We start from the raw sequence: 17532 nt of genomic DNA, 5'->3' as shown, positions 1-17532 counted from the left end.
GCAGACAGACTCTCAACCACTGTGCCACCAGGGAAGCCCTAAAATGCATATTTTAAAGCAGACAATTTTCTTGAGAAATCATTTCACAGTGAATTTCTTTCTTCATCACAAAGTTCCTTGAGACGTTTTTCACATGTGAAATAACAATAAAATAATCCTATGGTGTAAGCTCTATCTTCCTACCATTTGCTTTAACATTTGACAAAGTAGTGCAGGTTGCACCTAGGTATTGATACTTGAACATTTTTTTTTTAACAGATAAATTCCATATTAAATTCTGATACCTAATTTTTCCACCTGACAGGGTAAATAGTTATTCTTAATGCTTATTGCAGAATACAATTATATATGATTTTAAACTGTAATGTTATAAAGACAAATATATTTTTTAAATACTTTAAGAACTGAATGACTATAATTTTCAATAAAAACATTATCTTAAATATATATTTTCCAAAATAAGATCATTAATATGAACAGAAATATATACCAGTTCAAATAAATCTAACACAGGAAACTGTAATTTTCTAATATTGTTTAAATGCTCAGTTCCGTGTTGAAAACAGCATAGAACCAGTAAGCAGAGAATAAGGAGCTTTGGCTGAAACTTCAATGAGCTTAAATATTTGTGTGGCAATATAACATAACTATTAAAAGCATGGGTTTTGGATTGAGCGACCTGGATTCAGATTTTTTTTTTTTTTTTTTTTGAGGTACACGGGCCTCTCACTGTTGTGGCCTCTCCTGTTGCGGAGCACAGGCTCCGGACGCGCAGGCTCAGCGGCCATGGCTCATGGGCCCAGCCGCTCCGGAGCATGTGGGATCTTCCCGGATCGGGGAACGAACCCGTGTCCCCTGCATCGGCAGGCGGACTCTCAACCACTGCGCCACCAGGGAAGCCCTGGATTCAGATTTTGACACTTCTTACCTGACAAGTGACTTCACCCCTATGCCTTGACTTTCTCATCTGTAAAATGGGTATTTATATATCATAGTGTTACTGTGAAAATGAAATAAGTTATTGTGAAACGGAAAAGTGTTTGTAACTGGTACAGAATAGATGCTCAAAATATTATTATTAATTCAGTTCTGATAATTTGCAAATTATTTATAGATCAGAAAGAGGACTATACAACAAAAAGAAATCATAAGAAATTTACTTGAGTTTTCACATCTTAATATCCTGTCTCTGACTTCAGTTTGATTTGCAATTAAAAAAGCCAAATTTGAAACTTTTTATTCTTTTTACTCTATCATTAATCAAAATTCATGACTCAATGGTTGTTAGACAAACTGAAGAGTATAAGCTTATATAAGATTTAAAAACAAAACACAAAACAGCTTATTTCAAAGCAGCCGACTGTAAAAGTCCCATACCTAATACAGTCCCGATCTTATTGGTTAAGACGGAATCTGTCTGTTCCAGCCACCCTCCACCACTGAGTCCTTCCTTGAACTTGATGAGAATAGACTGATTACTCAGTAGGACGACAAGAATCCTCATGGCTGCCGTAACTGTGGTGGAATGCAAGTGTTCTTCCATAAACATCATAATCCAGTCAAAACCCAGCGTCCTGACCAGCTCTTCGCAAGCTCTATTCAAAGATAGATGGATTAAACAAAACAAACATTAATTTAAAGGATTATGATTTCAAATTAAAAAAAATAAGACTAGTTTCATTCTTGAGATACAATAAATTTCAGGGTTTAAAAAAAATCTATTAAAAGTCAGTGGCAAATCTTTCTTTTGTCTACCATGAATTAACTAGTAGTAGCAACTATTACCATCAATGCTCAAAAGATTTTACTTACTGCAAATTAATGCTTGTCTTTTCTTTAGATGTGTAAACCAGTTTTAGTAAGATATCTAGAAGTCTGTTCCTCAAAAGTATAAGATTGGCAGATACAAGACCTCCAAACTCTTCTTCAGTTCCTACAATGAAAATAAATACATTAAATTGCCCTAGCTGATAAACTAGGATAAAATTGCCCTAGCTGATAAACTAGGATAAAATATCCAACAAGGAAATCTCACTGAAACACACCTTTCAGAAAACATTTTCTCTAGGAGTACTTTCCACTCAAGTGAACAAGAAAAAGGGTCCAACATTTTTCTTTAGAATCCTGAAAACTGTTCATTTACTTATGAAATTATCTAAACAAGTGATAATAAAGACTGTGAACCCTTTTTTATATTAATATTCCCTTCTCCTACCAACAGGGGTAAAGTAATCAAACGAGGATCACACGAACAAAAATAACAATGCAAACCCTTAATTTCTAGTCTTTTTGAAGGACTTAAATGGTTAAAATTTCCAGATTTAAAAATGAAAAGAGGAAGCATAAATTATTCAATAATTATAATACATAAAGTAAAGTGAGAATTAAATAGCACAGACAAGAGGGAAAGGCACACAAATGCACAGGAGAACTTGGGGAAGAAAGGAAGGAAGACATAAAGCTTACGGTTCTCAATGGATAGTACTGGAAGCACAAGGGACTGGGATCAATGGCCTAGTGTTGCAGGCCCAGCTCTGCCACTAAGAGCTCGGGGTTAGTAAGTCACAATCCACATGCTTTCTTTCCTTTATTCTATAATTGAAGCTCAGGCTAAAGTTTAATGACCATGGTTATATGCTTTTACTTGTTTGGGCAAGGGACTATTTTTACTTTTAAATAGTATCTTTTAAAATGCTAACTTAGTGCCTTAATCATTGAGAAGGGTGCTTTAAGCTTACCAAGGGGAACTCAAGATTCCCTCCCAGGCTAACAGGCATAGGACTGGTAATTTACAAATTGCCTTGTGACAAATGGAATGGACAACCTAAATTGACAAATGAATTACTTCCTTTCAATAAAATGACAATCCACATAGAAATTAAGAATTCTCCTTAGTTTTTATGCCTATTTTTTTCACTGTCAGTTATGTCCCGCTAATTTTCAAATACAGTTTAAAACAATTAACTCTGAAAGAAATTTCCAGGTTAACTTCTTTCCATTCGAACTGATGCTTTACTCCACATTGCACTGTGCTTTCATGCAATTTATTTTATTTTGCATTAATTATTATATCACCGTTCACCATTATTCAAGCCATTTTTTTGGCAGGTGTATCCTGAAGACTATGTAAGCTACATGAAAGAAAAAATTATGGTTTTAATTTTTTGGAACATCCTTTTACACTGAAGACGGTCCAGTCCACACAATTAAACAATCAAGGTCATATACTAACAAGACCAGCAATATGCTCCTGACTTTCTCTATTCTTTCAAATGGCAATAAATTGATGAGGAGACTAGTCTAATCAACTTGGCAGATCAAGAGAAAATTTTCCTAATTTATACATCCCTGCTACTGTGCTCTTGTCAAAAAAAGTTTACAGCACTAGTTGTAGTTATTGAATTCAATGGCCAGCAAGAAATATGGAGACTAGAGAAATATTTTTCCCATATCTTTTTTTTTTATACTTGAAATAAACATGTTATACAGTTCCAAAGATTTTAAAAGGACTTTCCCTTTTTTTTTTGGCCGCATGGCACAGCATGTAGGATCTTAGTTCCCTGACCAGGGATCGAACCCGATCCCCCTGCAGTGGAAGTGTGGAGTGTTAACCACTGGACTGCTAGGAAAGTCCCAGGACTTCCCTTTTTAATTCCTATTTACTTGGCTTATATTAATTCAGAACTTAGAAATAATCTTTGTATAAGGTAGAATAGTGCAGTGGTTTAGAATGTTAGTATTCAGGATGGCTTAGAATGTTGGACTACCTGAGTTCAAATGCAGTAGTATGATCTCAGGTAAGTTTCTCTTAAACCTTCTGGGCCTCAGTGTCCTCACTTTTTGTAAAACTGTGATAACAACAGGACCAATTTCATAGGATTGTTATAAGATTATATAGAGCACTTAACAGTGCCTGGCAAATATTAAGCACTAAATAAGTGTTATCCATTGATTTGATCTATATGCTTCTCACCCACTGCTAATTTGCTTCACCAAAGAAATATCAACATTCTTCCAAATGGTAGGAAGTAAGTGGTTACTGGCCTTATATTCTGCTCTATGATTAGTTGAAGTCAGCCTCTCAAATCTCTGTTTCACCTTTGAAAAACATAATTACACCACTTTCTCTTCTTATTCATGAAGCACCAGAGAGGCTGTGCTCTGATTGATATAGCCAACGTGGAAGAGAACTCCCAGATGGATAGGGTCATAAGAGTTTTAAAGGAAATCATTTATGTGACATAATTTGGGAATAATGTAACAGGATAATAATGTAAATAATGCTGAACAAATATAAAATATTGTGAATTTAATTACAGGTTAATCTAAAGGTCCTTTTGATGTTTTCCAAGCAAATCTCCTGCTCTAGAATACACAACTGGAAAAATACATTCTAACAAGAGAAAAATATGCTTCAAGGGAGGAAAGTTTTTTTTTCAAAAAAAAAAGTGGTTGTCATGGGCCCAGGAACTACAACTTAAGAAAATTTTATTCTACACTTACATAAAGTGAGTCTAGTAAAATGTTCTTTCCCTCAATGACTATTAAATATTTAACAGGGAAATAAAAATAACCGCAATATAGATACAATTCACTTTAGCAAGAATCGATGTTTCTGAAGAGTTTTACATAAATTAAAAAAAAATGTTCAAAAATTAACTGGAAGAGTTTATTATTTAAAGGAACATTGCTATAAATCCTGTAAAAATAAGAAAGATTTTATTTTTAAAGTAAATTCACACCCTATTCAATTTGTAGGTAATTCTGTACTTCTGCATATTGTAGAGCCTTGGTCTAAGACAAATACATCTGTGAAAGACCAAAAAAAGTAATGTAAGGAGAAAAGTAATATAACAGTGTCACATATAATTCAGGTCTAACTTGTGTCAGAAGAAAACAGGGTATAGTAATTAGGTTCCAAGCTCCAGAACTGACTCACCAGTGTCAGGCTTCTCTTCATGGTTTATTTCCATAACTACAAATTTCTCACAAACTGCGAAGGTTGGTAAAGTAGAAGAAATAAACTGGCCAAACCTTTAAATACAAGAAAAAAGAGGTTATAGATTTTATTTTTTCTCTCTCTGAAACAAACAATACTAAGAAACAAAAAGCAAAGAAATGGAAACCAAAATAGTACTTCTTATTTTAACTAATCTTTTACAGACCTCACATGATTGTATTTCATTTGCTTCCCCTCGAACTGTTGCAATTAACATTATATGTTATAATGTTTTAAAATACGTATAGGGAAAAATACACTTCATCAGAAGTATGAGTCCTTTAATGCACTAATCTAAATTTCAAAAACCAAATGGTATGATCCAAATTAAAATGTCCTAACATTATTTATATGGATCTACTGTAGCCTAGTAGTCAAGTACTTGGGTTTTGGAAACACAGGTAAGATCAAAATCCTAGCTCTATCAGTTTTTAATCATGTTACTTGGGGCAAGTAGCTTAACCTCTCTGGGATTTAATTTCTTAATTTGTAATGCAGAGAAAAATAAAAGCCTTGATAGGTTTCAGTGATAATTTCAGCAAAGTGATCATCATAACACCAGGATAAGACCTAAATAAATATTGTTAATAATAATGACAAGCTCCAAAATAATTTTTAAACTCCAGTTTTAAATCTGTCACCAAGTTAAAAAAAAATGCTTTCAAGATAACTGTATATAAAATGAGTGATTTATGTGCTACATCAATTAGAGATTAGTTTACTGGGAATACTCTAGCAATAATGTGTGATTTCACCTGTAATACCTGAGCAATTACATGACAAGCAGTGATTAAGTCTAATTTAAGCAGTTATCTACTTGGAAAATATCTTAGGTAGTTTTTTTCCTTCCATTTTCAGTCAAGATGAGAATTATCATGTGCCTATTAGAACAGTTCTACATACACTCCATAAATATGTCTTAAGCCATATTTCACACTGGCAGCAAAATAATACTCATATAAAAGGCCTGAATATACAACAATAAAATACCACCATCAGTTTGGGTGATAGAGAACAAATACAAAAGACATGGCATGTCCACTTTGGGTGTACGTGCATGTGTATATGTGCTTCTGCACGTACATTTGAGAAGTAGCAAGGCTTGGGGAAGAGGGCTGTGGACCAAGAATTCCTACACTGAACGTTTTTATGTCCAGGACAATCAGCCTCACTGGGCTAATTTTAACAACTTTTCTCACCAGAATTCTATTATTCGCTAGTGACAACAACTGGCTTTGCAAGATACATTCATGTTTTCCACGTCTTACAAATATCTTGAATAGTATTACTTTTACACGTGTTACCTAGGCATAGGAACCAATTATGTTCATCTCAATCATCTTAACCTCGTTGGTACTTTTAGTTAACAAACAAACAAATACAGAAGTTTTCACTACCTGAGCAGATCATTGCTGTTGGGAAAACCTTGCAGTAAGAAGCTCAGCACATTACTAATAGCAGCAATTGTAGGCTGGGATAAAGACATATCTCGAAGAGTCAGTAGTAGCTTTGGGATTAGCTGGAATTCCCTCATTAACTTGGCATTCTTTGAAGCTTCACTATAAGAGAAGGAAGATTTTATACACTGTACTAGTATCTCTTCTATACCTGAACAGCTAACAATTTAGGTATCAACTAATACCTGGACTCTGTGAGCAATTCAATGAAGTGTTCAAATAAGGAAAGATGAAGTTCATACGGTGCATGGAGCCAGACCTATAATAAAATAAAGACCAGTGGTATATTTAGGGTTAAAAATACCCCAAGTTCCAATCCAATAAGCGCAAATGCAGCACATATAACTTATTTCACTTAATTAATTGAATATAACCACTTCATTAGTTTTTATTTATTGTAGCCCTTTAAAACTGCCTGTATATAGGACTTCTGGTTCTGTTCATAAAGAGATAATTGCTGTGGAAATTACCCTCCTAGAGTAAACAACTAGAAAGGCAAGATCTATAGAAAATTTCTCTGGAATCAATGACTGAATACTATTAGTGAATACTGAATACAATATACTGAATAGAATGAATACGGAATACAAAAACTGAATGACAGGAATCTTGTGTGGGTCCAAAACTGGAAATAACCACTGCAAACTGGCACAGCAAACAATTCCTAAAACTCACAAAGGGCTGAAACTACTTTGCACTCCCACCAACCAGTATAGAGACTTCAAAATACATGGGAAGGTTGGGTAGAGGTCTCAGAAGTGTAATACCTTAGTAGGGGGGCTAAATTACCACTAAAGATTAATCAAAGTCCACCCTAACAAAGCTTAAAAGCATGCCTCAAAAGAATCAAGATAACTGCAATACTAGAGCAAAGTTTAATACTCTTTAAAATAATAAAACAAAATTTAGCATTCAACAATGTAAAATTCAGCATCCAATCAAGTTCCCAAGAATGCAAAAAAAAAGGGAAAATATGAGCCATAAGTAGGAGAAAAAAACCCAATCATTATAAATAGGCCCAGAAATGACAGAGATGATAGAATTATTGAGATCTTTAAAAAGCTATTAAATATGCTCCATAAGCTAAAGAATGTAACAAAAAATATGAAAATGATGAGGAGAGATATAGAAGATAACCAAGATCCAAAATGAACTTCTACAGATGAGAAATAAAATATTCAAAATGAAAAACAGGGGCTTCCCTGGTGGCGCAGTGGTTGAGAGTCCGCCTGCTGATGCAGGGGACACGGGTTCGTGACCCGGTCCGGGAAGATCCCACATGCCGCGGAGTGGCTGGGCCCATGAGCCATGGCTGCTGAGCCTGCGCATCCGGAGCCTGTGCTCCGCAACGGGAGAGGCCACAACAGTGAGAGGCCCGCGTACCGCAGAAAAACAAACAAACAAAAAAAAGAAAAACATACTGGATGGGACTAACAGAGGATTAGACACTGCAGGAAAAATGTTCGGTAAACTCAAAGACATAACAACAGAAACTATTCAAAATGAAGCATGAGAAAAAAATACTGAAAATAAATGACTAGACAGAGTATTAGTGACTTGTGGGACAACAGCCAGGAACCTAAGATACATGTTAACTGCAGTCCAAAAAAAGGTGTGTGTGAGTGGTGGCGCTGGAGGGGTGCGGGTGTCGACCAGGGAAAACAGCTGAAGAAATGATGGCTAAAAAATTTCCCATTTGATAAAAATGAGAAACTCACCAACTTAAAAAAGTCAACAAAGCCCAGGCAGAAGAAACATAAAGACAAGGGAATAACTGACAATTTTAAAGTATGAAAAGAATAAAAATCATCAACTAGAATTCTATTCTATGCAAAAATATCCTTCAAAAAAGAAGGAAAAATACTTATTCAGATGGGACAATTTATCACCAGTAAACATGCACTACAAGAAATGTTACAGCAAGTTTTTCAGGCAGACATATCATTCCATTACAAGATGGAAGTCTGGATCTACACAAAGGAATAAAAAATGCCATAAATACTGTTTGCTGCATATACTATGTGGGCAACTATAAAAATTTTTTAATGCCTTTAAAAGATAATCGACTATTTAAAGCAAAAATAATACAAATATTCTGGGGATTATAAACATATAGAAGTAAAATGTATGACAACAATGGCACAAAGGACAGGAAGGGAGAAATGGAAGGGTACCATCGCAAGGTTTTTACACTATAGGTGAAGTGGTATAATGTACTTTGAAGACAGACTGAATTGTTACACATGTATATTGCAAATTCTAGAACAACCATTAAAAAAGAAAATGCTTGGATGCTATTACAATTATTTTACTTATATTGTCAAAGAGCTGTTCTAAAAATAGGGTAAATTAAGTATTTATTGACCACTACAGTTTGGGGTTATTAGGAATGCCATATGAAGCCACAAAGGGAGCAGAGTACTATAAAATGAAGCCAAAATTTGTCAAGCAACTAAATTTCTGATGTTTATATACTGAATTTCAGTCAGAAATCTGAAACTAAAGATAATGTGTCAATTACCACATGTATACAAAGCTAGGCTTATTAAGTAGGTCCCTTAGTACTCTCATAATCCTCTCTGCATACCTTTACCTCTGTGCTTTCACAAAATTTTTATTGTCTATTTGCTTTTCTCTTCTAATGCACTAAATGCCTTGAGGCATGGACTCTACCTTTTATTTTCACATCCTTAGCACCTAATACAGTGCTTGGCTCAAACATATTCAATAATTATTTTCTAACAGAATGAGAGGTCTGTGTATCAGAACTTTGCATATCAGGCTGAGAAATGTGTATTTTATTGTGTAGGAAAGAAAAAGCACTGCAAGTTTTTTAATAAGTTATATGATTATATCTCAGAAAGAATGAGGTTAAAAAAATATAAGGTAGATTGAGGAAAGGGAGAAAGAACTGATCATTATTTTAGTAAGAATAGAATTGATTAGGGCTTGGATTAGGATGTAGCAGGAGAAAGAGAAAACACAGACTACATGAAATGTGGAAGCAGAATCTATATGACTTAATATGGGCTGTTTATAAACAGTGAGGAAGGAGGAAGCTGATTTTTCAACTTCAAGCCTCAGTGAATGGGGGAATGGTGGTGCTATTAATAGAAACAGAAGTTAAAAGGAAGCTCTAACTTGGGGAAGGATGTTAAGTTCGGCGTAGGTGTTGCTGGGATATAAAAATGGAAATGTTGAGGAAGAAGTTAGAAATAAGCCTGGAGTTCAGATATCAAGCTAAAGATTTAGGTTTGTGAGTCACCTCTGTAGAAATGAGGCTGTGGGACTGGGTGAGAATCTAAAGGAAAGAAAACAACAAATAAAGGAAAGGATAAAGCAGCAAAGGTGGACACTTTTATACAAAGTAATGAAAAGTCTATAACCAGAAAATTATGGGGAAAGTAGTGAGCAAGATATATGAACCAGGAGAGTGATGCCTAAAAGCTAGTGAAAGAACTAGGAGATGCAAGAAGAGGGAAATGGACTGCATCAGATGCTGCTGAGAGCTAGGGGTACTGAGAACTGAGTAGATGCCATGGATTTTTATTTAGAAGAGGGCTGCTAATAAGCTTTCAAATAAAGTTTCAGAAAAGCAATTCGGGCACATAGTCTGTTTATTGGAGATTTAAAATAACTGACAAGATCGAGCTTATAAGAGTTACAAAGAAGAAGAGTGAGGGCCAGACATCACAGCAAACACCAAGTGCTAGGCACCATTCTGGGTGGTAGGGATACAAAGATGAAGATAGACATGATCTCTGCATTCATAAAGCCTTCAGCCTCACAGGGGGAGATTTTATACAGTGATGAGTATGCAAAGTGCTGTGAACAAGAAATGAAATGGAGAAAGGATATGCAAGATTAAGTGATGCCTTGAGAGGACAGAGTGGAAGCTGTTATGGTAATAAGACAGTAGAAATAAAAATTTTGCTATTTTGGCGAAAAGAATATATTCCTATACAGCTACTAGTAACCAAAATTTCAGATCTAGCTCCTATTTATTGAGGAAAAGTTACTATCAAAATTTTTTGGTGAAAATATGTTTGCCTCTACTGTAATGCCAGTGGCAACAGCAAACTGGCTATAGTTAGGCATATGCATTGCACCATTTCACTTCTGTACTACTTGTAAAATGGAATATCTTTGGGAAGAAGGAACCCAATCACTACCTTACTTTGTATATTTTACATTAACATGAGCATCATAAAATTTTAGAACATAAACACATCTTAGAGACAAAACTGTTCAATAGTTAACTCTATCAATATACAGAATAAGAAATCAGTTCCTTGATTATATATTACCAGTTAGTGTTTATATACATACTTCAAAATCACAAAGTAGATCCTGGAAAGCAGTTGAATTTGGAATAATGGAGGTCTCGTGTCCACTGTCAACAGTTCCCACCAAGGAAAAAGTTAGATGGAGAATGTGGCTGTTAAGAAGGGAACGTTTCTTCTTAAGCAGCATTGCCAGCAACTAAAAGAAAGCAACACCAAATGCCTGTCGGTCAATCATCATATACACATATACGCACACACACATACACACACACAAACACACATTGGAGAACACTAAGTAAAGCAATTCCTGAGACTTCTATGCTGGTTTCTAAATTTTTACTATGACAACGCAACATCAGAGAAAATCTGAAAAGCAGGGTAATCCCATCATCCTCTTATTAAAATATCCACTTTTACATAAACCATTCACACAGAAATATTTAAATTGTTGCCAACATGTGTATACAATTTTTTACTCTTGTTCTCTACATAACATTTTATCCAAAGGATTTTTTTTCTTTTGCAACCTAGTTTCCATAATTATAATTTTAAAAGGTTGAATGATATGTGAGATGGTTATAGTATTATTAGTCATTCTCATACTACTGGAACGTTTAGATTATTCCTATTTTTTCATGATAAACAATGCTGCAATTATCATTTTGAAAGTTTTGCAAAACAAAACATCAAATTAAAAAAAAAAAATCAAATTAGGTAATTAAATCTACAGAAAACACTACAGTAAACAGCTTATCTACTACCAGTGAACTACTGGCTAAAGTTAAGAGAAGAAGGCATTTGTACTTCATCTACACTAGAGGAATTTAATCTTGCTCCAAATACTTGTTCCTCTTCTTATAAGTAACTTTCTGCCTAAACCTAGTAGAGATTGTAAATACATGAACACAACATATTTTTTAATCCCACATGCGTTTTCAGGACTAGTAATGGCACACAGTGGCTCTCACATGCCCTAGGTAAGTAAGGGGGCGGGGCGAGTAAAAGATGACTGGGTGTGGAGGGGAGAGACGAGGGTAACGAGGAGAACTCTGGATCTATTAACAACTTGGCAGTCTCTAGAGCAGGTGGTTATACGACCCTATTTAATTTAATTCCTGTTTCCACAGAAAAAAATAACTCCAAACTAACAACTTATATTCTCACTCGAAATATGTTAGTTTTAATAAAAACTACCAACTTCTAAAGTTTACTTGGACAATACTATTCTTCCAGAGTTTGAAACTACATGAACTACAATGAAAATTAGAAGATTTTTAATGCAAAGTAAAGTGAAGACCAAGCTTTATGGTTACAAACCTGGTAGCCCTTGATTCTTTCCATCTCTTTGCTGGCTAGTGGGTTACTCTTGACCACACAAACCAGGGCTTTGACTGCTGCATATAGCCCTTCCACATCAGAAGCCATGGCCACCAGGCCCAGGATGGCTGCAGCTCCACCAATGTACTGCAAAGTAGTGGCAACAGGCTTAGGAACAAATGTTCTTACTCCTGATTAAAAGACAGTGAAAAATAATTAAAATAAATTCCCAACTGTAAACAAGAACTGAATAAATCATCTTAAGGAATATTTAATTTATTATAAATTATACCTAAAACCAAAATACCCTTCTATCCTAAAATAAAAATTCTAGGGCTTCCCTGGTGGTGCAGTGGTTGAGAGTTTGCCTGCTAATGCAGGGGACATGGGTTCGAGCCCTGGTCTGGGAGGATCCCACATGCCGTGGAGCAACTAGGCCCATGAGTCACAACTACTGAGCCTGCGCGTCTGGAGCCTGTGCTCCGCAACAAGAGAGGCCGCGATAGTGAGAGGCCTCCGCACCGTGATGAAGAGTGGCCCCCGCTTGCTGCAACTAGAGAAAGCCCTCGCACAGATACGACCCAACACAGCCAAATAAATAAATTAATTAATAAACACCTACACCCAACATCAAAAGAAAAAAATTCTAAAAAAAAAAAATTCAGGGCTTCCCTGGTGGCGCAGTGGTTGAGAGTCTGCCTGCCGATGCAGGAGACACGGGTTCGTGCCCCGGTCCGGGAAGATCCCACATGCCGCAGAACGGCTGGGCCCGTGAGCCATGGCCGCTGAGCCTGCGCGTCCAGAACCTGTGCTCCGCAACAGGAGAGGCCACAACAGTGAGAGGCCTGCGTACCACAAAAAAAAAAAAAAAAATTCAAGGTAGAATTTGGGAGAAGGCAATAAATGCTGATATATATACTTTCAGAGAAGAGTTGGGAGTAAAGGAGCGAATAGAGAAGAGCGGGTTTGAGAGCAAGCACAAGTGTTTCTACTCTATAGCTTTGGGCATGTAAAGACTCAGAAGTACAGAGGCCTTGGGAATATTTTTCTGAAGTAAGGGAGAATGCCTTACTAGGTACTGCTGGAGAATAAACTTGGGGAGAGCAAAAGCACTTCATCTCTGTGAATTGGGGAATGGGATGGAGAAGCCACCCTGGCAAGGATGAAGTATTCCCTATAGAAAAGCCAAACAGAGCGCATTCCTGACCACTGCTCAAAGCTTCTCTTAGTTATGTAATCTGAGTAACAGTACATCAGTGACCCTGAAGAGCATAAATATGTGGAAACACAGTACTGGAACTAACTTTGTCAATTAAAAAAAAAATTCACATCTACATTCCTAACCTTGTTTTTTTTTTTTTTTTTTTGCGGTACGCAGACCTCTCACTGCTGTTGCCTCTCTCATTGCGGAGCACAGGCTCCGGACGCGCAGGCTCAGCGGCCATGGCTCACGGGCCTAGCCGCTCCGCGGCATGTGGGATCTTCCCGGACCGGGTCACGAACCCGCGTCCCCTGCATCGGCAGGTGGACTCTCAACCGTTGCGCCACCAGGGAAGCCCCCTAACCTTGTTTTTTAAAAAAGACATTGAATGTCATTTGACTACCAATCAAGATTGAGTTTTTAAAAAATAAAGCTAATATGCATTTTATATTTCTGTGTGCTCTCTAGTATCCACAGTACTTTCATATATTATGGCACTGGATTTTGAAAGCTACCTTCTAAGGTAATTAGGGCCAGTATTACTAGTTTGTAGATAAGAAAATTGACATCCATGGAGCTCAATGTCTGGCTTAAATCCACACAGTGACAGAACAGGGGTTAGAACCTAAATTTCTGAACTCTTCATTCACTGCTCTTTCTACTATACCACAGTGCTGCTGTATTTTTGCAAAGGACATAGAGCAGTGCTCATTAAATATTTGCTGAATCGAAAAAAGAAAAACTACCATGTGCCTTAGCATAAAGGAAACTTTTATCAATGCAACATAGCCAAAAAAGAAAAACAAAGTTAAGAGATGTGCACATTGCTGGGACAATAATAATCACCTGATAAACATGTAGGATGCTGACCAGCACAACACTTTTTATTTTAAAAGGAACCAATATTCTGTACTGATTTGTACATTAAAATACATAATTGCTAGCTCTGAATTTTAGATGGCATTATTGGGTTATGCCTCAAAATTCTACCTAACCAAAACAATCAATTCTTTGTATGCAGACATTGGGTAAGAGGCTCTGCAGCTCTGACTTTTATTATAGTTGGATCCACAGTGCTCATATTCTGAAGCTATTTCTAGCTCATTTCCAAATAAAAAGCACCATGAGTGTCACCACTGCAGCATCAAACCATGTAACAATAGCAATCATCATTTATTTCCAAGTCTTTACATCTGTCCCTAAGTGTAGTGTGATCTTTACCTTGAAATTATGTAGACGTATACAGTCAGTGCTCATCAGTGTTGACAAAAGAGGGGAAAAGTTAATGGAATTTTATAAAAGATTATAATTTTTAAAGTTGACTGGAGTTTGGGATTGACATTAATCTCTAAATATTGTAAGAACATTACAGGTCAGCACTATCGAATATGAACTTAAAACACCACACTCAAGTGAAGAAAGTGAACGCAGATTTGAAGGCAAATAAGTCTGAAAGACAAAGGCAATCTGACTCACCCAAGTATCCAATCAGAGTAGCCCCAACTGTCCGTGCTGGTCCATTAAGATGCCCTGCTGAGTTGTGTATCAACTTCACAGGAGTGGCATTCTCATGGGAGGAAATGCCTAACTGAAGAATAGGAAAGGGAAAAATGTAACTATACAGGAACAGTCTGAACATTTTGACTGGGAAAGAAAAAAGAACATGATGGGGAACATATCTTTTCTCTCTCCATAACAGAATATTAAAAACATGAGTATTCATTTTTTAAAAAATGTGCAAATACTTCCAAAGGTGTGGAAACTCAGAGGTACCTGAGTAGACTCAGTTAAATACAGTCTACTGAGAGAAAGATGGTGAGGGGGTCTTGGAAAACAGCCTCAGGGGTCCTTCTGAATGAGACTGTTGTGGTTTAAAGGTTCTTATCACTCGCTGCCTCACAGTATTTCTGATTAGTGAATATAATACTTGCCTTACTCCATAGCCAAGTAAATGTCACATAGATTATCCAAAAGTTTATGGATAAAACATGCCCTGTACACAAAATAAATGTTAAATTTTGCACATACATACACAGTGTGCTTTTAAAGCAAATATAAGGCATAGACTTAATTCTGTTGTTACCGGTAGAATAAATTTATGTAGTTAATATTCCTTAGAAGATTTTATATATATATATATATATATATTTTCACAGGCAAACCTCTGCAAAAGAGCTTGTCAATACTTACTATTCCCAAATCCTTTCCCTTCCAGCCTCTTGATTTCCTTCCCCTTAGCTTTGCCTCCTCTAATCAGCCAAAACGTCTTGTCAAGCTCACTGATGACTTCCACCTTCCTAAACCCGATGGCCAGCCTTCATCTTTCTGACTGCTCTAACACATCTGCCACAGTGAATAAGACTTCTACAACACCAGATTCTCCTAGTTTTTCTCCATTCTTGCCGGCTCCATAGTCTTTTCTGCTGGTTCTTCATCATCTTCCCAACGCTGTCACACTGGAATATCCCAGGTCTCCATCTGTAAACCTTTCCTCATCTCCATCTCCATCTCCTCTTTGGTAAGTGTACCTAGTCTTGTGGCCTTACCACCACCTAATGAACACCCGTGGCATTCGAACCTCTCCCCTGAACTCAGATTCATATTTCCAATGATGGCCCCCGCTAAGATGTCTAATATGTTTCTCAAACTTTTGCAAAACTTAATTCTCAGTACCTCCTCCACCCCCCAACTACTCTTCCTATTGTTTTCTCCATATCAGAAAAAGTGACTCTACTTTTGCCTCACCTACCCCGCAGGCCTTCTCTTGTTTTGTTTAGCCACACCTGCCTCTGTGGCAGGCATGCACTTTCCTCAGGGCCTTAGCACTTGTATTTCTGGAATGCAAACCCCACCTGCCCATACATGCATCTTATTCTCCATATTCTCATGCTTTGCTGCCTCATCTGTTTCAAAGGCTGCTCCAATTTCACCTTCTCAGTGAGGCTTCCTCTGACCATCCTACTTAAAACTGTAAGCTCCTTTCTCTCACCTTTCCTGCTTTATTTTTCCACATAGCACTCTTCATCTTCTAACATACTCTATGATCAGGTTATTTCTTTAGCTATTATTGTATGCCTCTTCCACTAGAATGTAAGAACCTTAATAAAGGCAGGGATTTTCTCTTTATCTACTGCTCTGTCATGAACAAAATGGTGCCCGGCATTTAGTAGGTTATCCAGAAAAAAATTACAGCCTTAAAAATAGCAATTGTTGCCTTTAGTTTCCTAAAGTTCGATTTCTTAACTGCCAATAAAAATATAAGAATTAATATAAACTATGCACTTGAATTCTCACTCTTCCAAATTAAACTATATATCTAAATATGTTTTGGCTTAAATTCAAAGGCAAATAAACCAAAACAATGTATGAAAGGCATTGTTTTTAGCAAGCACTCATACTTGTGTGGTGCCCAGAAGGAAGCTCTGCAACATCTTTCCAGTGAGAATCAGCAGCAGCCCACTGGGGAATCAATCTGCTTACCTGTTTAGCGATGGCTTTGCTGTCCAACTTGTTGTACACTTTCCGGATTCTTGCCACTGTTAGGGCGGACACAGACAGTGCATAAAGGCCAAATGACACCTTTTCCTCTGGCACTAACGACACAGGAGACGGGACCACACCTTCGGATTTTGCATCTTTACCTTCAAAAGAAGAATAATCCTTTTCAAAATCGTCAGTTTTTCTCCTGATCCTAACACAACTTTTTAATTCTTATTATCATTTTTAAATGGGTAGCCTTGAAAATCTTTTAAAGTGGAACAAGGGAGCTAAATTTAAAAACTGTTTTATTTAATTTCCAGCTCTTCATTTATTTCTTTAATTAGAAAATAAGGAAAAGCATCCAGTCATAAAGCTTTACATCCTAAGTTTTACTCTTCAAATATACTTAATATACAGCATAATGTAAAGGAAGAGGAAGAGTTTTAACTGTTACCAAACAAATCACAAAACACTTCCCCTTGGTTCCAAGGAACAAGGGAATGAAAATGAGTGGAATGTCTATGAGCTTTGTAGCACTAGGTCTCCTTCCCAATGAGAGCCCTCATATATGCCTCTCTTTATTCTTCCAGACAACATGGCAAAGTAGTTTTAAAGCGAGATGGTTTAAGTTTGAACCTCTGCTTTATCACTTAAAAGCTGTGTGACCTGTACATCGCTGTACCTCAGTTTCCTCATCTGTAAAATGGGGATGCAAACAACAGCCCCTAAGTCCCAGTGTTTTGAGGTGATGAATAAATACTTGTGAAGGGCTCAGAGTAGCTATGTCCTTCA

At 36.6% G+C, this 17532-nt stretch overlaps 1 protein-coding gene across 10 annotated transcripts in view; it reads right to left on the bottom strand.

The window, feature by feature from the left end:
- Positions 1-17532, bottom strand: part of WDFY3 (WD repeat and FYVE domain containing 3) — a 264038-nt gene that overhangs the window by 86384 nt on the left and 160122 nt on the right. For all 10 annotated transcript variants that reach the window (XM_027095853.1, XM_027095860.1, XM_027095857.1 and 7 more), the window contains 9 exons: positions 16741-16901; positions 14737-14848; positions 12060-12250; positions 10786-10938; positions 6642-6715; positions 6397-6558; positions 4940-5034; positions 1813-1933; positions 1378-1595 (listed from right to left, as the gene is read on the bottom strand). In XM_027095853.1, the coding sequence (XP_026951654.1) occupies positions 1378-1595; positions 1813-1933; positions 4940-5034; positions 6397-6558; positions 6642-6715; positions 10786-10938; positions 12060-12250; positions 14737-14848; positions 16741-16901 (1287 nt within the window). The remainder of the gene's footprint in view (positions 1-1377; positions 1596-1812; positions 1934-4939; positions 5035-6396; positions 6559-6641; positions 6716-10785; positions 10939-12059; positions 12251-14736; positions 14849-16740; positions 16902-17532) is intronic.

Source organism: Aethalodelphis obliquidens, unplaced genomic scaffold, assembly GCF_003676395.1.
Source record: "Aethalodelphis obliquidens isolate GAN/ISIS:26980383/991018 unplaced genomic scaffold, ASM367639v1 scaffold95, whole genome shotgun sequence".
Lineage (NCBI taxonomy): Eukaryota > Metazoa > Chordata > Mammalia > Artiodactyla > Delphinidae > Aethalodelphis > Aethalodelphis obliquidens.
Note: the sequence above shows the minus strand (reverse complement) of the source record. Positions and strands in the feature narration are given on the sequence as shown.